The sequence below is a fragment of the Barbatula barbatula genome (genome assembly GCF_947034865.1).
Source record: "Barbatula barbatula genome assembly, chromosome: 20".
Taxonomy (NCBI): domain Eukaryota; kingdom Metazoa; phylum Chordata; class Actinopteri; order Cypriniformes; family Nemacheilidae; genus Barbatula; species Barbatula barbatula.
The window spans coordinates 3,609,318-3,631,514 of NC_136783.1; the positions used below are offsets into that span (position 1 = coordinate 3,609,318).

Consider the following 22,197-nt stretch of genomic DNA (forward strand, 5'->3'; position numbering starts at 1 on the left):
GTCTGCCCTAAGGTTAGTTTAGTTTACATCTACTATTATTACAGCTTTCCTGTTAATGTTAAGACATTGAAAGAGATTTTTTTGTAGATAGAATAGCCCATCGCTGAGACCTCTACTGTACAGTTGTGGGTCATTCAATGTCAAATCTATAACACAATTCTTTTTGCAAGATTAACACACAAACGAAAATACAAGTCTTACAAATAGAGCACTATATTACTATAAAAACATTTTCTGTATCGGATTTTCTCAACATTTTGAACTTTGCATGTAATTCATTGATGAAATGACAAGTACATTTTTAACAGTGTAATATAGTAAATACTTATTTTGAGGATTACTCGGTATGTGATGGGATGTGATTTTAGACCAGTGACATTTCACAACGCATTATAACTGGCAACATACAAAAATATAAACAGTGTTTGTTGCTTATTGTAGCTTGTTCGGGAAACGGATGTGTAAGGAAAAACTGATGAATTAGTAGTATCTGTGTTTTAAGGAGTCAAACCTATGACCTTTGCTTGTTGCTTTAACATGACGCAATGTTAAATTAAAAAGTAACATTTTGAAGTCAAGCACACTTTGATGAATGCATCGCACTCAGGGCTGAAGAATCCTTGCGCTTCCTTTCATTCAACTGGAGTGATTTACTGTGCCCTAAATTTCTGTCTGTAAACACATTTAGCAGAATTCTTCAGATGACCCTGCGGTCGTTTACATGCAGCCCAGCGCTGTGAGACGCACAGAAGATATTTTCCCCCACAGTCCGTCCCTGTCTCCATCAGTATTTCCGTAATGACCTGAGTGTATAATAAGCACAGAGGTGACCTGCAGTTAGAGACACAGAGGCCGTCCAGAGGAGACTCCAGTCATTAACAAATTAAACATGTCCTGCTGCTGCTTGTGCTGATGCTGCTTTGCTTTCTCATCTCAGCAGTCTTCTCTTTTCTCAGAGATCAGACTGGGAGGAAGTAGTTTATTCTCATTATTTCAGACTCACTGCTGCAGACTGTGGGCTGTATTTTATGTTGTTGGATTGCACGCTGCAGTCGCATTAAAAATTAAGCAGGAAAAACTAAATGATGGTGCTTTTCTGCAGTAAATGTAAAACTTGCAGTGGGGGTTTTGAAACTGCACTTTTAGTGGCAATAACGTTTATGCTATGTACAAGAATAAAATAAAAAAATTTCATTATCAGGAAAATGACCAGAGATTGAAAAATTAAGAAACAAAATGAATAGTCACTCTAATAAAGTGATATAGATGTGGTCTCATCTTATCAGGCAACATTACCAAAAATATTGGATTTTTGTGTTGTTAACTAAGGCTTAACCATTTTCTAGAAATACTGCAGAACTAGATTTCTTGTATTCGAGGTATTTTAAAGTCCTCATGAACCGGAAGTTGTGATCGTATTTTGACGAATTTCCTAGTGAAATGGAATTTCTAATGAGAAAAATAGTGGGAGTGGCTGTCGTCTTTCTCTACGATATGATTGGATATATAAAAACAGCTGTTGCATTTTGAAATGAAACTGGCAGCAGACTGACCGTTGAAGGGGAGGAGTTAACGGATGCTACGCCCAAGCTGTCTAACACACGTTATTTAAAATAGATGGTCATTACAGGAAGTTTTCAGATTTTTATTTAAGATTATGGGGGCACACAAATTTTAAAAAGAGAATGACCCACTTTGATTAACTTTTTGCAATAAATGCTGCAATATTTCATGAAAAAGTAGGCATTGCAATTTTTATTTCACTGGGACTTTAAGGGTTGTCATAGGCTAACTTTATTTTGTGTATGTGATTGACAGAGAGTCTCTGATTGACAAGCGCATTGAGAACGCTGTGGCACAGATGCAGTCGGTCATTGAGTTGGGTCGCGTCATCAGAGACAGAAAGACTCTCCCAGTCAAGGTGCAACAAACATTATTATTGCTTTGTTTTATAAATGTGTTTTTTATGAAGACTGCCCTTTCAAATTGATGACCTAAGAATGCCCTGCAGTTCAGACACACAAACAACCTCAGCATCATGATTTTATATGCATGTTCCTCATCTTGCCCCATGCCAGTGATCTTTACTTGATTTGCATGCATTTAATTTCCAAACAAACTACACAGAATGATCTCACTAAATGGGATATTGGTATTTTTCAGTATCCGCTGAAAGAAGTGGTGGTGATCCATCAGGATCCAGAAGCTCTGAAGGACATCAAGTCCCTGCAGAAGTATATTCTGGAGGTAAGAGTTACTTCCCTAAATCCCATGATTTCAGCTTCAGATGAGATTCATCATTGTCCAGCAGATGACCTTATACATTACCAAGAATGAGCAGTTGTTTGTGTACAATCTGGAAAAAAAACGATTGAGTTTTGTGGGTTTGAATTAGTGGACGACCGATATGGGTTTTTAATGGCCGATCCCGATATGAAAGGAATTGTTCACTTCCAACATACATTTTCATAATAATTTACTCACCCCTTTTGTCATCCAAGATGTTTATGTATTTTTTTCTTTGGTCGAAAAGAAATTAAGAGTTTTGATGAAAACATTCCAGGATCATTCTCCATATAGTGGACTTCAATGGACTCCAAACGGTTGAAGGTCAAAATTACAGTTTCAGTGCAGCTTCAAAGGGCTTTAAACGATACCAGACGATCTTATCTAGCGAAATGAATGTTGTTTTCTAAAAAAAAATGTAAATGTATATGCTTAATAAACACAAGTTCTCACCTTGCTCTGTTCTGCAAAGCGTGTTCACGACTTCACGTAATACGTATTTACTTTACCTTAGTGGTATTTTATGTTTAAAATGCTGATGTGCTGCATGGTGACCAAAAGATTGTCCATTTAAAAAAATATATGGGAATATGCTGATAATTAAAAACTTCCAAATATTAGCCGATATATCGGCCACGGCAATATATCCGTCTATCACTAGTTTACAGAACACCATTTTCAACCGTTTTCACATCTTTTCTGTGTCTAAAAATGCTAACTCTTCAAATATGTGAAATTTGTGACATCAGGCGCATACGTTACATGTTCAGTCTATAGTCTATATGACAGTGTATTGACTTGACTAGAATAGTTTTGTAGCATCTGTTTAACATTCAAATGTGACAAACTAATCGAGACTAAACTAAATCATTTTCTTAGTCTTTCTAAACTATTTTCCTGGACAAAATGGTGTAAAACAACATGTTTTGAAACATGAAATGCAAATATTGCTTATTATGCAAGTAACTAAAAGTCTGATGTTGGACAGAAACTGTCCCTTTATCTTCCCCAAATTCACAATGTTAAGCTTATAGTAATGATTTATAAGTTGACCTGTCGATTATTATTCCGTGGGAAATGTGAGTTTGACGTCATTTGACTTCAGCCCACGTGAAGATAAGTATGTAAAGTAACCTGCAGTTTAGTGTTTCAAACAGAGTTGGCGATAGAGTGACAAAAGTTATGAATTGCAGCATTCTTGCATACGAAGCCCCATATGTTCATTAGGGTTTCGAGCCCGAAGGGCTGAAAACCTATTGTTTTTGTAAGGATTTTTATTCTTCTTCTTCTTCTGGCTTAAAACGCGTCGCCCAGCCCAAACCGTAAGTCTTAGAAACTCGAGACTTTGTCAGTTGGTTGTATCAGTGTTTGGTGTCATTGGAATCCTTGGCTCCAAACTTAAAAAATGTCTATCTCCGATTTCATTTCCGGTATGCAAATATTTTCGCTAATTTGCATTTTATAATAATTTACCATAAAATTACCATAACTCGTGAACTGTTTGAACTATCTTCACGGGGCTTAGACCGTATGTGTAGACCCTCAGTCCGGGGTCACAATAAAAAAGACTCGGTGTTTGGCCACTAGGTGGTGCTATAATAGCAAAGAACTTGAAAAAGGCTATAACTACGTAACCGTTTGCCCGATCGACTTATTATTTGGTATGGTGTGTCTTTGTGTCATGCACCGTGACTGTATAAAAGGTCTTTGGCGTTTCTCCAAAAACATGGCCGCCATCGGCCAATGAATTCTGAGCACTCATTAGACAGGTTTAATGGAGGCCGATCGAAACGACACTCACTGGGCTTGTTCGACTCGTGGTCCTGAAGGTCTGTAAGAAATATGAACTCATTCGGCCACCGGGGGGCGAAGTAACGCTTTTAGAGTGCATAAACAATTGTGTATCACGTGACATTTGACATATACACAAACTAATGATATCATAAGATAGCTCCTCTCATTCTGAACACATTTGCCTCTGGACACGCATCTGTCGATCAAACGGTTCGTGAGTTATCGCTGATGATGTTAAAAACCTACTTTCGCGAACTAGTCCTTGGTTTTTCAACCGATCAGAACCAAACCAATGCAGATGACTTCTGTGCAGTGTGAATGTAAATAATCATTGAAAAAAAGATGAGATTTGTATTCATACACTGTGGGGGGGCCAAAAACTGAACTGGGCGGAGCCTATCACATTAAAATGGCCATAAATCCAGAAGGGATTAACACATCATCATGGGGCTTGGAACATATGTGTAGACCATCACTCCAAGGTCACCTACTAAAGAAGGTGGCGTTTGGACACTAGGTGGCGCTAGACCAGTAGAAATGGCTAAATTGACGCGTGTTTCATTACTTAAACAATTGTGTATCACGTGACATTTGACAAACACACAAACTATTGAAATCATATGATAGCTCTTCTCATTCTGAACAAATTTGCCTCTTGATCCATTGATGTCAATCAAACGGTTCAGGAGTTATTGCTGATGATGTTAAAAACGTACTTTTGCAAACTAGTTCTTTGATTTTCAAGCAATTTCAAAATGTCCACCACAGTACGATTCTCTGGACTCTCTAGGTCAATAATGATCAAAAACATGTTGAGTTTTTTTGTTGTGTGACCATTACAGGGTCCTTTATTATACTAACGTGAAAAATGTACGTTAAAGGTTGCTACTCCTTAATAAATAATCCAACTGACTTGCAATTAAGTAGTATTATACATATTATGACTCAAAACAAGCATGCTCATCAGAAGAGGCATGCCTTCATAAAAGTCCAAAAGGTGAAATATTCATTCAAATGGGCTTTTCATACATGTCTTTGTAAGCATGCGTAGTCTGCATAGACCATTACTGATCACCTAAGTCAAAATTCTGGGTCTAAAGTCCCTATCATTCATTGAGGATGTGTGTTAGGGCCATTTCTGAAATGGATTTGACTAATTTATCCTGATAACGTGAGTCTCGCTACTGAATTGTCCGAATGACTTGATATAAGATAATGTAATGTATGTCCTATATGTGCATGTGTGTGTGAGCATGCCTGGGTCTGTATGAGCCAATGCTGACCGTCTGACTTATTTTTCTGGGTGTGGGGTTGTATTGTCGATTGTGGACATGTTAGTTTGCCATCCCTGAGGCTGGTCGACGTTTACTTGCCTAAACTTCTCGAAACCCGATAATTGCTGCTTGCAGCTATATTTAGTTCTGTGTTTGTAATGATAATAACAAATCAACATGAAATATTCAGGGTTGAATGGGGTTCCATGATTCCTTAATGCAGTAGTTACTAAATGTCTTGAAATACAGATCGTGAGCAGTTTCCAAACAGCTGATTGGTAGAGATGCTTTACTGAGCAGTTGTCCTCCAGTGCACACGAACGCCATATGCGAGCAGACACACTCAACCTGTGTCCTTCATCCGCATCCCCTGCCGCCGTGATTTATGGGGAGGCCGGGTCTCCGAGCTAAAATTAGCTGCTCTGTCACTGCATCTTCCACGCACGATTGTTAAACAGCCCCATGGAGAAAGCAGTGGGTGGCACACGCCTGCCATTGATCACTCCGATAGCTCTGAACACACACAACACACTCAACAGTCACCGTGACCCACTCGCAAATATATTCATGAGAAAAGAGGCATTATATTCACAGAAGGGCGGTTTTTGAAGTCTTAGCGAGTCTGGCTTTGCATTATTTAGTATGAGATGATGAGATATATTTGAATGCGTTTTCATGCAGTAATAAGAGAGGTGATGGTGTTTTAGCCCTTCACTGACGCAAGCAGCCCACACCCATGGGCATCATTAGCTAGCCTGTGAACTGTCCAGCGTGCTGGTATTCTCACACTTCTGTTGAGCTTTCTATTTCTCTAGTTTATATCCATAACTCTCTGCTAGTGCAACACAACAAAACTTTTTGAATTCTTAAATTCATACATTTCTTTGGGGAGGGAGAGTAAAAGGTCTGTATATACAAAGCCTCCAAATGCATGGGTTCATCATTTGCCATGTTTTATTTAAAGACTGATGGTTCTGTGACTGTCCACATGAAATATGATGTGCAGCAGTACAGACAGATCTGCTCTGCATAGGTCAGTCTCATCAGAAGCATGCTAAGGGATACTTATATCACAGCAGATATGTGATTTTATGCATTTGTGTGCTATTTATTATTTGAAGGAACGTTACCCATTAGTGGTTAAATTAGTGGTCACGTAGAATGAAAGGGGATTCTTTCTTGTATATGATTCAGACGTGTGATTTTTCTTTTTTTCTTTCTTTACCAGGAGCTGAACGTTCGCCAGCTCACTCTGTCCTCAGACAAGGACAAGTACGGAATCCGTCTGAGGGCCGAACCTGATCACATGGTGCTGGGAAAACGTCTGAAAGGAGCATTTAAATCTGTTACTGCATCCATCAAAGAGTTGAAGAGTGAAGAGCTGGAGGCTTTCCAGAGGACAGGCATGTATCACCTGAGAAATGTATACTTTTGTAAAAGCTGTAATATCCTCCCAAGTCATTGAGTTCTGCTGCCAACATCTCTGGAGGTACTAAAGATTACCATAAAGCATTGATGTTGTCTAATGCCGTAATGATCATTAGTGATCTAGTGTGGTGTAGCCCTTGACCAAGTGACTTAACCTCACGGTTACACTTTCTCATTACTATAATGTGAAAGAAGAAAGTGATTGTTATTAACATAATAGGGAAGAAAAAATCACATTCTCATTACCAAAATTTAAAGAAGAAAACGTGGTCATTAATGTAATGTTAATGTAAAGGAAAATCGCATTCTCATTGCTTTATTCTGGAAGAAATTACAGTCGTATTATGTTAATGCGGAAGGAAGAAAAATTACTTTGTTATTACCACAATGTAAAGATAAAAATCACTTTTTCATTACCATAATGTTGGAAGAACAATCACATTCTCATTACCATAATATAAAGGAAAATCACATTCTCATTGCTTTATTCTGGAAAGAATTACAGTCGTATTACGTTTATGTGGGAGGAAAAAGGTGTACTTTGTCATTACCAGAATGTAAAGATAAAAATCACATTCTAATTACCATAATATAAAGGAAAATCACATTCTCATTACCATGATATAAAGGAAAATCACATTCTCATTACCATAATATAAAGGAAAATCACATTCTCATTGCTTTATTCTGGAAAGAATTACAGTCGTATTACGTTTATGTGGGAGGAAAAAGGTGTACTTTGTCATTACCAGAATGTAAAGATAAAAATCACATTCTCATTACCATAATATAAAGGAAAATCACATTCTCATTACCATAATATAAAGGAAATTCACATTCTCATTGCTTTATTCTGGAAAAAATTACAGTTGTATTAAGTTTATGTGGGAGGAAAAATGTGTATTTTGTCATTACCAGAATGTAAAGATAAAAAAAAAATTACCATAATGCAGGAAGAAAATCTCACATTCTCATTTACATAATGTCAAATAATAAATTCACATTCTCATTTCCAAAATGTAAAGGAAAATTACATTCTCACATTCTCATTGTTTTATTGTGGAAGAAAGAAATCACATTTCCATTAACATAATGTTAAAGAATAAATTGACATTCTCATTACCAAAATGTAAAGGAAAAAATTACATTAGCATTCCCATAATGTGCAAGAAAGAAATCACATTCTCATTAGGGCTGGTGCGAATGCCATTTTTGGAGCTTCGAAGCTTCGGTTGTAATCAACGCCGAATATTTAAAGCTTCAGAGGGACGGGGCTGAACATATTCTTTTCTCTAATATAGACAGGGATCTCTGTGTCTGTCTGTTTGTTTGCATTGTTATTATGTCGAGAACCGTTCATCCAATCTCTGTAGACCCAAGAGAGTTGCATTTTGGTGCAATATGGATACGCGGCACGTTCAGAATGAATAAAAGTTTAACAAAATACAGAACAGCACAAGCCGTAAAGCTTGCACGCCTCACATTAAAATAGTTTAGTTTTTAATGGCAAATTATATTTAATTTTGTTTCTGTATTACGACAATTTAGAAAAAAAGTTTGAAGTATTTTTTGTTTGTGGTTCAGGTGCTAGCATAGCTTGATTGCCAACTGCGCTGCAGTGCAGATTTAAATGCATGACATGAAGAAGACTGTTAAAACTGTGGCCGTCATTAGAATAGTTTCGTTTAGTTTTCAATGGTAAATTAGATGTATTTTGTTTCCTTTCTTTATTAAATTCAGCTTCAGCTGTGACCGTAAGAAAGAAAACTTTGAATACGTGCGATATAGTGACATGCAACCTGTGTCCTTACCGGGTCCCAAACTGCCTCCCGAACACCGCATTTCATCTTTCAGTAATTTCTCTCGTGTTGTTTTGATAATATTAGCAGACATAAAGTTGAACACATGATAAATCACAAACTGGCATTTTTTTAAGCTCACTTGTTTACAGAATTTGTCAAACTTGATGTGCTGTTGTGGTAGGCCATATCTGGCAGATAGCCTTCACTGAATTTAAAGTGTTCCCACACACCTGAGATCTTCGGCATTTTTGTCTTTTCTTCTAGATGAATTTAACCATGACGTTCACTCATGGGCGATTCATATTCAAGAGCGAATGAGATCCGCTTCGCAGGGGGTGCCAGGTGTTCGAAAAAAAAGAATATTCCAAAATTGAAAATCAAATGCCTACCCCACCGAACCGAATATTGGAATAAACTAATATTCTGGTCCAGCCCTAATTCTCATTACCGTAATGTAAGAAATACAGTAGTGAGAATTGTCATGCACCAAAAAACTTTTATTTTAGATTAAGGTATGACAATAGATGCATCGCTTGAACAAAAATAATCATAATATATCAAGTCTGAATAATGTGATGTGTAAATCAAATCAAATGAAATCAAGTCTGTTAAGTGAGATCATTTGTCTTTCTCACTGATATAACTAACTATCCTCATGAAAAGAAAGATTTTCTCTGTATCAGACTCATGAGCGAGCCCTTTAATGTGCCCTGTTGTGTAGGCACAGCAGTTTTCTGGGTTTGCAGTGGGCGGCATGAGCCGTTACCTGTGCGTTTGATAGCCGTACGCCCTGGGCGTTGGAGGGGAAGAGCCAAGCCAAGCGTGCAAATATCAGATTAGAGTGCACTGATCGGATAGCTGTGCTCCACGCTTGCCCTACTAAAGCGTTTTCATGCCTTTTATATATATCATTGATGCTCTAATCACCGGAAAGCTGGATAAGACCGGGAAATGGGGTTTGAATAGATCAGACCTGGATAAAAGCACCGTTTGGAGCACAAAGGTGGTGTGGGATGATGGTGATGTGAGCAGTTCGGGTGCACAGGAAGGAAACGGTTGTTTAGCAGGTTTTTTCATCCAGACAGATCTAGAGTTGCAGGAACAATCCCTCTGGAGCATTCTGGAGCCAATCGCTGCTGCGCAATTTCTGGGTCAACACCAACGTTGTCTGCATCGTATTTAGAGAAAGCCATCTGTCTGCATTCACAGCTCTGTGGTAGTTACCTGTATACCGCGGGTTATCTGACATCTTTAATCGTTTTCAGTTCTAAATGCAATGTGGCTATAAAAACACAAAAATAATAATTGCGAAAAACAAATGTCTGATGACGAAATAAAAACACACTGCTCTGCCTCAAGCGTCTGTTGGAAAATAATTATTTGTAATTATGATTGTGTGATTCTTTTCAGGGTCCATAGTTGTGGATGGTCATGAGCTACATGAGGAGGATCTGCGTCTGATGTACACATTTGATCAGACCGCAGGAGCATCGCCACAGTATGAGGCTCATTCAGATGCACAGGTACTCTCTTTTATATATCAGTCACAATGTAGAATATATGAAGGGTCTGTTGCACCAACAAGGCTTGAATCCAGATTAAATCGAGGTTTATTTGAAAACTCTAAACTTTTTGTTTTAAATTGATCAGGGTTATATTTGAACCATCGTTTGATCAAGATTAGATTTTACACTAAACCTAGATTAACTTGAATCGTGTTGCTTTTTTGTCCTATAAAGGAGGTTTAAGTCATCAACCACCACATGTGTGATCAGAAACAGACACCTTAACCGTCATGTTTATTGTTGATTTTATCACATTACTTGTCATTCGCAATGTATGCTGTTCTATCGCTCTGTTAAGTTATACCACAGATTCGTTTAATGACTCGTGAAATGTGTTTGTGGTGGCTCAGACCTAAATCGGCCATTAAGTTGCACAACACAACTATAAATCGACCTGAAACTGGGCTCAACCAACCCTGGATTAGCTGTAAACTCTGCCTTATTTAGTACTTGTTGGTGCATCACACTCTAGGGGCCGTATCGTACACCCGGCGCAAGGCGCAGCGCAAGTGTTTTTGCTAGTAGATCTCATTTTCCCGTCCTACGTTTTATTTCTGAAAATAGACCAACTCAAACCTGGCAATATTTGTTTAGTTATTTATAGAGCGCGTCAGGAATATGCGCACTGCGCTGGTACATTCTGCTTATTACACACACGCGCAGAAGCACACAATTATGCCAAATATTTATTAAAATGTATTACAATGGACATAAAGATACAAATCCTGTAGATGGTCCGCTTGCACGCTTTAACCTCTCGTACGAGCAGATGCGTTTCCCTTTTGGAGAAGTGTCTGATCTTCTGAATTCCGCCATTTAAATGTCTTTTAAAGGGAATGGAAGAGGACACTGTGATTGGTTTATTGCACGTTACACCTGAAAATCACCCATTACTCATTAAGAGAATCAGGCCAACCTGTTTAGACCATGCGCCCAGGCTCGCCGACTGTTTTCCCGCCGTTAAACTACGGATACACCCCGAGTGCAGCTGAGCCGTGCGCTTTAAACCATGAGCTTAGATCCTGAAAATAGGGCCCTATGTATTTAAGTTATAAAGATGTTTTTGATATGGCGCTGTTTGTTTTTCCAGGTCCTGGTTCTTCTTGACATCACCCCAGATCAGTCTATGGTGGATGAGGGTGTGGCACGTGAGGTCATAAACCGCATTCAAAAGTTGCGCAAAAAGGTGAGATTTGTGTGTTAGTTTCATGAAAACGCATAGGTTTCACCTCAAAATCAAAGAACAAATATTTTTTAAGATTTCATTTTATTTTTGAGTCCGTTTTTATGTTGTATTTATGAGTGAAACAACATATCGAACAAGACTCTAACTGTATTCATCTGGGGTCGATTGAAATGTGGTTGTTCTGAACTAGAAGGAAATTGTCTCATCTTTGCAGTTGAGCATGAAATGTCTTATTTATAAAGATTGAGCACTTCTTTCTCTTACATCTGTGACTGTTTGAGGGATGCGACATACACAACAAAAAGTGTATCAGAAATGACCCAGAGCCTGCTTTCCTTGTAGCACACTGAACAATATGAAGCGGACCAGCACAGACACACAAAACACTTCATACCCATTATATCTCACTGCATCCAGACACTTTCAGCACTTTATAGCTTCAGTTTGAGGTTTGGCTTCAGTTCCTGTTAATAACAATCTGGGTGTAACTGAAAGTGAACAATGGTTTTATTACAGTAATCATAGATTATCGGTGCTATTTGTAAAACGGTAGGAATCATAAATTGACCATCGTCTAGAGGAGGGTCCAGGGGGTCCGTGATATCAAAACGCAAACGGAACCGCATGATTTCTTGCAGCTTTTTCTCTTACTCCATACTCTCATGCAAAAGACATTTGTTACACAAATGTAACAATCTGTCAATCACTTCATTTACTGTCATCATTTACTCCAAACCTGAATGAGTTTATTTCTACAGCACAAAAAGAAGAAAGTGAAAGTCATACAGGTTTGGAACAAATTGAGGGAGAATAAATGATGTCAGTAAATGATGGAAGAACTTCATTTGGGGTGAATCATCTCTTTATTGTAATTAATAATATTGTAATTATAATCTTCTAATCATTTTAATGTTTGTGTTTAAAAGAGCTGTATGCCAGTCTTGCTACTGTTGATTTATGAAAGATATTTTAAGATCAATTTTAAGGTGTAAATGATGACCCACTGTTTGCAAGTAGAAGTGGTATTAATGTGATTTCAATTGAAATGTGTTTCTGTTCTATTACACAGGTCTGATTTGGGTGAATGTTACAATGCAATAAAGCCCAATGGCATTTAAGAGTAAAAAGCTGTAGTAAGCATATACTCATTCACTGTTTTAGTTATGAGGGGGTCCTTGGGAAAAAAATAGCTGTAAGGGGTCCGTGGCCCAAAAAGTTTGAGAACCCCTGGTCTAGAGGAGCCATAATTAAAACATGATGTTAGTAGTACAACTATGGTAATGCAAAGACTTTTTTCTATAATAATATGGTTGATTTTCATAAGGTCCTCTTATAAAATGACCGTCGTGTTTGTAAAATTTGTCAGTCGCCTTTTCCAATACTTCTGGACATTAAAATGTATTTCCATTGTTTTCAGTGGTGATTAGATACAGCTATCTTTAATGTATTACATGAAGGAAACACTTGAAGAAGTGATGTTTATTATGAAGATTATCAGAATCCTAAACCGTTTCTAATATTTTCATTTTCATTTTGGGTTGAAATAGCCAGTAATGGTGTAAAAGTGTAATATTTTTCCTGCTAAAGTAACCAGCGCTGTCTCGTGTCGAGTCTGCTTCAACACCTCTGGCGTCTCCTCTTATCATGTGTTTGTCTCTCTCTCTCGAGGACAAGCTCTCTTGTTTTTCCCAGGCTCAAGAGATGCTGTTTGGAAAATCTTTCCACCCCAGAGTTCTGCGTGTGTTCAGACTGCTATAATAAAGCTTAATGTGCAGTCGGCTTTAAGGCAAACAACACTTTGATGTTCTGTGGAAATCAGGAAGGACGGATTTCCTTCCCTCAAACTCCCTTTGCCTTTCTTGCCCTCTTTTTTCTTTATAAACAAACGTTTTTCCATTCCACAAGCGGTGTGGGGTATATATGCGAAGGGGAGGGTGCGTGGACGCCTGCCAGGCCCGAATTCCACTCTTATTGAAAGTCTGAAAAAACGAGGGAATTTTCCATGGGAGGGAATTAATTTTTCAAAGTTACCTCAGATGAGAGGTGGTAACCAGGGGGCACAAGTATGTGAGGAAGGTTTATGGAGAAGTCATTGTTTTTTGTTTTTTTTATAGGTACTGAATGCCCAAGCCCATATTTTCCACAACATGCTCTGGGAAAATTAAGTTGTTGTTTTTTTGCGTTTTTTAACCATAAAATGGGCTGACATGATGTCGGCATACACTACCATTCATTTCAAACTCATCCAATATTATAACACACGCTTTTTTTAGTTTATAAATTGTCAAAAAGCCATCACGGCCTTATACAGTAATAAATGGATTGTAAATGTCATTCCATGTTATCTTCCAAACCAATTTAAGATGACATGATGAACTTAAGATTTCTTTCAATTGAATATTGAGAATGTTTACATGCCACCATTCATGCAGACAGAATAAACATGCCCAAACGTCTGTTCTCAGGGTCATCTGGTCCCATCGGATGAGATCACTGTATATTACAGCAGCGAGCCGGCCGGTGAATACCTGGATAAAGTCATCCAAAAACACACTGACTTCATCTTTGCCACTACGAAGGCCCCGCTCAAACCCTATCCGGTGCCCAAAAATGCCATAGTGATCGTCCAAGAAAAAACTCCGGTAACTATAAATATTCTGCTCACCTAACAGTGGTCCGTTTCAAGGTTTGCGCTCTGAAACGTAGATCATATAAAGTATTTTTTCTATAATAAAAGATTGGCGACTCCAGTTCCTATTCTCTCGTCTTCTCCTGTTGCTGTCTGCCGCCTACGCAATGCTTTCTTATCAAATGCCATATTTGGAAAGATGTTTGTAGGTTATTTGTGTAATTGTTTATCTTGTCCGGTAGTTGAAGGGCTCAGATCTGGATTTAACTATCGTAAGAGGAGCGGCCGTCTCCAGGGCACCTCTGACCACCGCTGCCTGTGCTTACGTCAACCTCAAAATAGCTCTCAAGGACAAACAGCAAGGTATGACCGAACTCCCAAACATGCCTGACATGGCCTACATCGAACGCTTCAATGACACAAGTACAACTGTAATGTAGACGAATCTTTATTAGCACCGGCACCACATTTACCTGATGTCACTGCTCCGCTGTACGTGATGTCATTTGACCTGTCTGCGGCACGTTTATAGAGATTGACAGTGTTTGTGGAGGGACGCAGGCGGTTCTTATCGCTGTCTGTGGTTTAGGATGAGAGGTGTGAACAGATATTCATGTTTATTTGTTTTTCATTCATGCTTTTTCTCAGAGGGTGTAGTGCTGCTGGAGAATCCCAAGGGTGATAACCAACTGGACGTGGAGCGGCTGAAGATCGTTTGCTGTAGTGTTTTTGGACTCAATGGAGTGCCTGTGACCATATTTAATGGGAAGACAGGTGAGATATATGTTTTACTCTATCACTGTTTGAGAAGGTCTTGATGTTTGTCCACTTTTTGCTTTAATGGCAAATTGATTTAAGCTGCATGAATTCTGTAAGCTCTTGCAAACCCAATGGTCCGTATTATCCTAGCAGGATTTCTGAATTCTCAAGAGTGCTGCAGACCTTTTGTACAAAGAAGTAACAGACTATGTTCAGAACTAAAAGTTGTAGGATTGATAAATGAAAAATGTCCAACAAAAGTTGACCCAAAATGGTGTAGGGCAGTGTTCGGCAACCTTTGCGACCGAAAGAGCCATTATGGGCCCTCTCCCACCAAATAAAACCCCCCAAAATGGCTCAATAGTATTCAGATCTGGTGACTGTGTAGGCCATGGGAGATGTTCAACTTCACTTTCACTTTGATTAAAACATTATCATCCTGATATACGGCACCGCCTCTAGGGTACAATGTTCAAACCATTTTTTTACAATTTAAGCCGTGGTCACACCTGACTTTTCTCTCCATTGACTTCCATTCACATGCATAGGAATGTGACAGACCCGAAACGGAAGCCCATCCAAAGATATGTCGCATTTCGCTGTGTCCCAAAATTCATGTTTGGTGAAATGTGTGAGACCAATGGAAGATCAAACATAACAACGTGAACACTCTCGGTATAAAAATGTAAAAGATAGATGAATCGCTCCCGCCATTTTTGGCCTTTTACAAGAGGATTAAAGCTTATAAATTAAACTAAATAATGTATTTTTTGAAAATGTAAAAATGCAGAATGGTTTGTGTGATAGTTAGGGTGAGGGATACCATATATTCAGTATAAAAATCTCAAGTCACAAACTCGCTTTGTTTTCTTAACAGGTGCAGCTTTTAGTAAAGAGCTGTGGTTGTTTTCTCTATTTGCTTTTGCATAGTGCTCGACTGCTTGTGTTAGAAGAGGTGGCGATCATATCACAATGTCAATGTGAACCCACATAGCCTTTGGAGAAACAGTTAAAACTACATAAACACTTCATGTTTTATGCTTACACTGCATGTAGGCCTATCGCGATAACTACTTTTTGTTGTGCGATATACTGCACCAAAGTTAATTGCGATATGCGATATTATTGCCATTTTAAGACTGTATTAAGACAGTATTACAATATAATAGCATACAAATGCAAGTACTCTTTCAAAGAACAAAGAACGTTTTATTCTTAAGAATATTTAGACACAAAAAAACAAATAAATAATAATAAATACATGGCGAGTTGCGCTATCCGTGAGTGTGCGCAATTTCGCGCTGTCACGTTTGTATTTGCACTGACGGGAAAAGGCTGAAGATTGCGGCTTTAAAACCAAATCCATTGGGACTTGTTCATCCTAACTGGCTGTAGTTGCCATGAAACACTTTACAACGGCTTCACTTCTCTTCACCTGTCGCTTTCCGCTGACTCCGCCTCTCACGTGTGTGTGTGTGTGTGTGTGGATAGACGCGCTGCCTGAAGCCCCGCCCCTGCCACAGAGAGCAGACGATGAAGCGCAATCGAGTAAAATGTTGGTGACATTTTATGTAAAGAATAATATAATAATTATTTAAAAACATATATTGCAGCACCAAAAATGATCGCACTCATTTCCATATATTGTGTGATAAGTCGATATATTGAAGAGATCTGTTTTTGAAGAGGTTAGGGTGCCCAATCACACCCATCATGCCAGTTGCGTGAGGATATTGTGTTCTCTCGAAACCTCATGCCACAGGATCTCGTCACACCCCTAATAGCTACCGAGGCTAATGCCTCCTCATCCCTCTCAACACTTTGTACAGTAGGTTTATAAACATTTCTCATTCTTTCTCAACAGTGACCATCAAACTGATACACACTTATTATCTCTGTCATTAATTATAAATAACAGCTTGGTTTAAATGAGGTCAGATGAACATTATTTATTTGGCCATCTGTCTTTGTTTGGAGTTTTGTGAAACAGTCGAGTATGTTTTCAATTAGATCATTGGTCCATGAACTGACTGAAGCACTGTCACCATTTAGTCATGTGTTTAGCTGTGTGTGTTTGGTGTTGAGTGCGTGTTCTCTGAAATTCAGACCAGCGACATCTGAATTTTTCCCACACTTGGTTTTGTCTTGAGGATATTCCTGAAGTTGTTTTAAAGGAACAGAGAATGAGGACTCGGTCATTATTGACTCATCTCACACTCGCTTTTGTTTTTTTTGAAGAATCTTTTGGCATTTTGCCTGTTTGCCTTGTGTGAGCAGAAGAAAGACATGTAGGTCATTGTTCCCTCTCAACTAAAATGAGTAATGTCGGTTATTATGTAACTCGAGAATTGAATATACTGTTGCGTAGGTTGGAAGTCAGATAGCATTGGCTCTCACGTGTGTCTCACGACCTCTAATATCATGACGTCAAACCTGCATCATGTTTAGTTTGAGAGAATTTCATGGATGTCAAACGTTATTGGTTTTTACTGAGAAAAAGTTGCACCTAAAAAGGGAAGATGCTTCGAAATATTCTTGGTTTTCCATTTACATGTATTCAATGAGCCTCTTAAGGTGTCGTGTGATTCATGGCCAATGTCTATTTAATAATGTATTTGCTTTTTTATTTCAGAGCTGAAAGCCAATGCTGATCTGATATCTCTGAATGGGAAAACTCTGACGGTTACTTCGGGTTCGAGTCCTACAGATGTGACCAGCTCAGACTCTCTCCTGTGTCCTTACGTTAACCTGCAGCTTATGAACGCCAGTCCTGCAGGTATTTTACACTTCATGTCGATGTTTGTTCTTCCTACATTTTAAGAACAAAGATGAAAAATATTTCAAAACAGTCGATCTCAGTACGGCACACTTTTGAAACCTCTCCGAACTGTGTGACATCTAGAGCTGGCAGTTAATCACAATATTTCATATTTAAAGGGATAGTTCACCCAAAAATCTACATTTTGTCATCATTTACTCACCCTCATGTCATTTCAACTTTCTTTCCTACTATGGTAGCGGATGATGTCACAGAACTGAAAATTGCTAACATTCTTCCAAAAATCTTTCTCTGTGTTCATCAGAACAAATACATTTATCCAGGTTTGAAATGACATGAGGGTGAGTGTGGGGTGATTGTCATTCCTGTATTTCATCTCTACTATGCTTGGCATGGTGGAAACGAAAGCATTATTGACAACAGCGATAAATAGTAACTAAGGAGACACAAATACATGAAGATGTTTTTCATATTCATTACAGCTCGGTTGAAAAATGCTCTTCAGAAGCTATTCTCCCAATGGAAAAATCCATGATCAGAGCACAGGGTGAATGTGTTTTTGTGTTTGCTGTAGAATGTCTGACTGGAGATGTGGCGACGCTGCTGTTAATGAACCCAGCAGGTAAAAACGGACTACAGTATCCTGATCTGCTGCATGAAAGTGCTCGAGTGTTTGGACTGAGAGACAGAAAGCTTAAGCTCTACATGAACCAAGACCTTACGGAAGGTAAATTCAGCGTTACACAAACACGACACCAGCTAAATGCACATCAATGAATTTATTCTTCTGTAAACATGAGACAACTATGTCTTTCAGTAAATACTAAGGCTGTTAAACGATTGATCGCGATTAATCGCACCCAGAATAAAAGTTTGTGTTTACATAATATATGCCTGTCTATTGTGCATTTTAATTTTGTCCGTATAAACACATGTACATACATGCATATATTTAAGAAAAATATAAAGAATGTATAAACATTTACATTTAATTTCAATTATTGGTAAACATAAATAAATTAGGGCTGTCAATGTTAACGTGTCAATGCATGCGATACATTTTTTAGATATATAAATAAAATATTTAACGGCATTAATCCAACATCCGCTTTTTCTGTCCTCATTTTATAGCGTTAGATTATATAAATAAGAGCGTGATTATATAAAGGCATTTAAACTAATTAAGCGCTGAACATTGAAATGGTTGTATTGACACGTCCAGTATAGATTGACAGCTGGCTGTAGAATACGGCACAACGCCACAGCGGCCCCGTCTGGAGTACACGTGGGCTAAAGGCTGCATCAGAATCGGTCAGATAGCGCACCAGTATTAACTTCTCTTTCATGCTTGAATGAACAAAAAAAATGATTATGCCAGAAAGCACATTTTGTCTAGTATTTTCTAAAAGTCTTTGATGAATTCAAAGAGTAGTGAAAATAAGAAGCGCATTAGACCTGCTTAGAGCGGCAGCTCGTTCTTAAATGTGCTGCTGTGACTCATGTCACTAATGTTAATCAAAGAACAAAAGAAAAGAAGAAATCAATGTGTTTTGTAGCTTTAATGAGGATTCTTCTGTATTTTAGCTATTTAGCAGTAAAGATTGTAAAGTGTTTGGGAATTTGTATTTTTCCTACCTGTTAGACTGATCGGAAGGGAACACATATTATAATGGGTTTGATTAGTAGAAAAAAAATATTTATTTATTAAAGAAATCAGTTGCAAAGCCAACAATATTAGAGTTTGGGATTTCACTCATAAAATGATGCTGTTAAATAAATGTGTTGTTTCGACTTTCATTTGGAGATAAAATATGAAATTATTAGAATGTGAAAGTATATTTAAAAACATCAAAGCGGTGTGTGATTGGTTGTGATTTATTGAATCGATTGACAGCATTTAAATAAGTGTTTGTTTGTTTAACAAAATAAGTAGTGTATATTTAATTTCACTACATGTGTGTGACAAATCGCACGAAAAGGATGCGATTAATCGCGATAAAAAATCTGTTAACAGCCCTAAAATAAATACGTAAAAAATATGTAAATATTTCCTAAATATGTATGTGTATATATATATATATATATATATATATATATATATATATATATATATATACATATGTGTATGCATTTGTGTTTATAAATACAAAAATAATATACACAGACATATATTATGTAAACACAAACTTTTATTCTGTATGCGATTAATCGTTTAACAGCCTTATTAAATACACTTTCTAAATAAGGGATTACATTTCAAAGAGAATGAAAATTCTTTGTTCAAATTGTTCCAAATCCGTATACATTTCTTTCTTTGGTTGAACACAATGAAAGATATTTGGAAAACGGTAAGCAACTGACTTCTCTGGGGCATCATTGACTACCATAGTTCTGTTTAGCACAGAAGAAGATATCTTTTGTTTAATTTTGGAAAGCAAAAGGTTCTGGGGCACGTTTGACTACCATTTTTCCTACTATGGTACTCGATGATGGCTGAACTATCCCTCTGAATTCCAAAAGCGTTTTGCCAGGACATCAAGCTTCTTTGAGTCCTCACGATATGGAGAAACTATTAACCTCCAGAGACTCTTAATGTGACCTTAAAGCTCTGGAGAAATGACTACGCTCATCAATCATCAGTCATGTTTTTCGAGATGGTGGACAGGTTTTTTTGTGGTAGTGTGATTGTGAAGAAGAACAGCCGTCACTCTTAATCTCTAGACAGAGTCTAAAGCACATACCTTCAGCTGGGATCAGTGCCACTGCAGTAAATAATCCCTAACCAATTAACCGTGGCCGGGGTTACAACAACGCTTCCACTCCCTGTCCGGTCTCCAGTGTGACGTGAGGAAAATTGACAAATGGCTTTCAAAAAGTCAGATGAGGACAAACGTCAGGGTCATGAAGGTCTTCGGTTGAGCAAACCTTTAGATTTTCCATAAGGATTTGGAAAATGTAGAAATAGTGAAAATCGAATGTTTGTACGAAGCTAGATCTACAATCTACTCTATCATTGGAAACATGGGATTGATAAGGTTTTACTTGACCGCCTCACATAGTCTAAGAACTTGCGTGAGGTGATGATAAAATATGAAGGTCGATATTTGCCCAGCCTGAATTTCATTACAAACATAATTCAACTGCAATAAAGCAACATACAGTGATACATAACCCATAACTGTGCAGTACAACACATCTAAATGAAGACACGGTGGAAGGTTGCCATTGGCATTATTGATGTTTGTTTTGATGCATTGCTGGATTTCAGCCCCGATTGGACTCAAATGCATAATAGTGTTGGCAAGTATTGGAAAAGATTTAGTCCATAAGCCCTAATTTATCAGGCCTGACTAATTGGGCTCTCAAGGTTACACGTTGGGTTAAAAAATACGATACGACCGGAATACATTTGTATGTCTTCTAAAGACCACACAATTCACAATGCCAGGGCAGTGCTGGATTACTGCTAACTGGTTTCTTACTGATCAGGTAAAAGCACATCTCTCTGTTTTATTACCTGCCAGGTGTAAAATCACAAATCTGATCGATTACTCAAGTTGTTGAATGAAACCGTGAGTTGCATTGCTATAAGGTTAAAGGGATAGTTCACCCAAAAATGGAAATTCTGTCATCATTTACTCACCATATTCCAAATCTGTATAAATATCTTTGTTCTAAATAAATACAGATAAAGATATTTGGAAAGATTACTTTTATCATGTATTTGTTTGTTGGCGTCTTAAAGAAAGTGGGTCATATCCCAGGGGCCTCTTCTCCTCTGCAGGCATACAGAAAACAAGATGGCTTCCTCATTATAGATGATATAAATCAATCTAATGTTTCGTTTTAGGCAACCAGTAGCACAATCTAATCCAATATTTATGTTTCAGAATTGACAAAGGCGATTCCTCTGAAGACGCTGAACACCAAGACTCTGTATGTGAACGTTCTGCCCACAACAGCAGAAGCCTAGTGATGTCACACTCTCCCGACACCAATCACAGCAAAGCACATAATGTACGCTAATGTACACCAATCACATAATGTACACCAATCACAGCAAAGCACATAATGTACGCTCATCTATATCTCCTCAACGTCTGCTCATTTTTTCCCACATCTGTGCTCATGATGGTTTCTTACTCATGTTTTCTGGGCTTTGTATTGGTGATTAGAAATGTCAAATAAATCTATCCAGAACTGTTCCTGTTGTGTCTTATTCATCAATTAGATCATCAAAGGAAGCACACAACAACACAACACCACATACTGAACGGTACTTTACAATATGAACATTCACGGTTTTCTGTTGGAAAACGTTGAATGAAGCATTCGAACGATAAACCTTTCGATTGATTTTTCACATCTGGTGGGAAGGCATTACGGTGTCTTCAGAATGACGGTTATTATTGTAAAATCATCCAGCATGTGCACTGTCTTATTTGCAGACCCAGCAGTAGTGTAATTCAATGCTTCACCTGTGCTCTTCTGGAGGTGCTGTTGTAGAAGCACTTTCAGCCATCACTAATCTCTGCCTGCCATGATGCGACTGTTTCCATTCACTGAACCCTTGACATTAAAGTTCATTTTTGATAAGTCGCTCCGTTTCACCTTGAGTTAAGTCAGTGGTTCTTCACAGGATGGTGATAATTTAAAATTATACAACTGGTTGTTTCTTGGATACACATGTTGTTT

General features: G+C 38.0%; 1 protein-coding gene across 1 annotated transcript in view; it reads left to right on the forward strand.

Moving 5' to 3' along the window:
- The window catches only part of iars1 (isoleucyl-tRNA synthetase 1), a 49,480-nt gene extending 27,772 nt beyond the window's left edge, over positions 1-21,708 (forward strand). The window contains exons 24-34 of the mRNA XM_079482774.1: positions 1,819-1,921; positions 2,164-2,247; positions 6,583-6,757; positions 9,995-10,107; positions 11,240-11,335; positions 13,801-13,977; positions 14,207-14,327; positions 14,613-14,738; positions 17,356-17,499; positions 18,077-18,229; positions 21,393-21,708. Coding sequence (XP_079338900.1) covers positions 1,819-1,921; positions 2,164-2,247; positions 6,583-6,757; positions 9,995-10,107; positions 11,240-11,335; positions 13,801-13,977; positions 14,207-14,327; positions 14,613-14,738; positions 17,356-17,499; positions 18,077-18,229; positions 21,393-21,475 — 1,375 coding nt within the window. The 3' untranslated portion in view covers positions 21,476-21,708. The remainder of the gene's footprint in view (positions 1-1,818; positions 1,922-2,163; positions 2,248-6,582; positions 6,758-9,994; positions 10,108-11,239; positions 11,336-13,800; positions 13,978-14,206; positions 14,328-14,612; positions 14,739-17,355; positions 17,500-18,076; positions 18,230-21,392) is intronic.
- Positions 21,709-22,197: the final 489 nt, after the last annotated feature.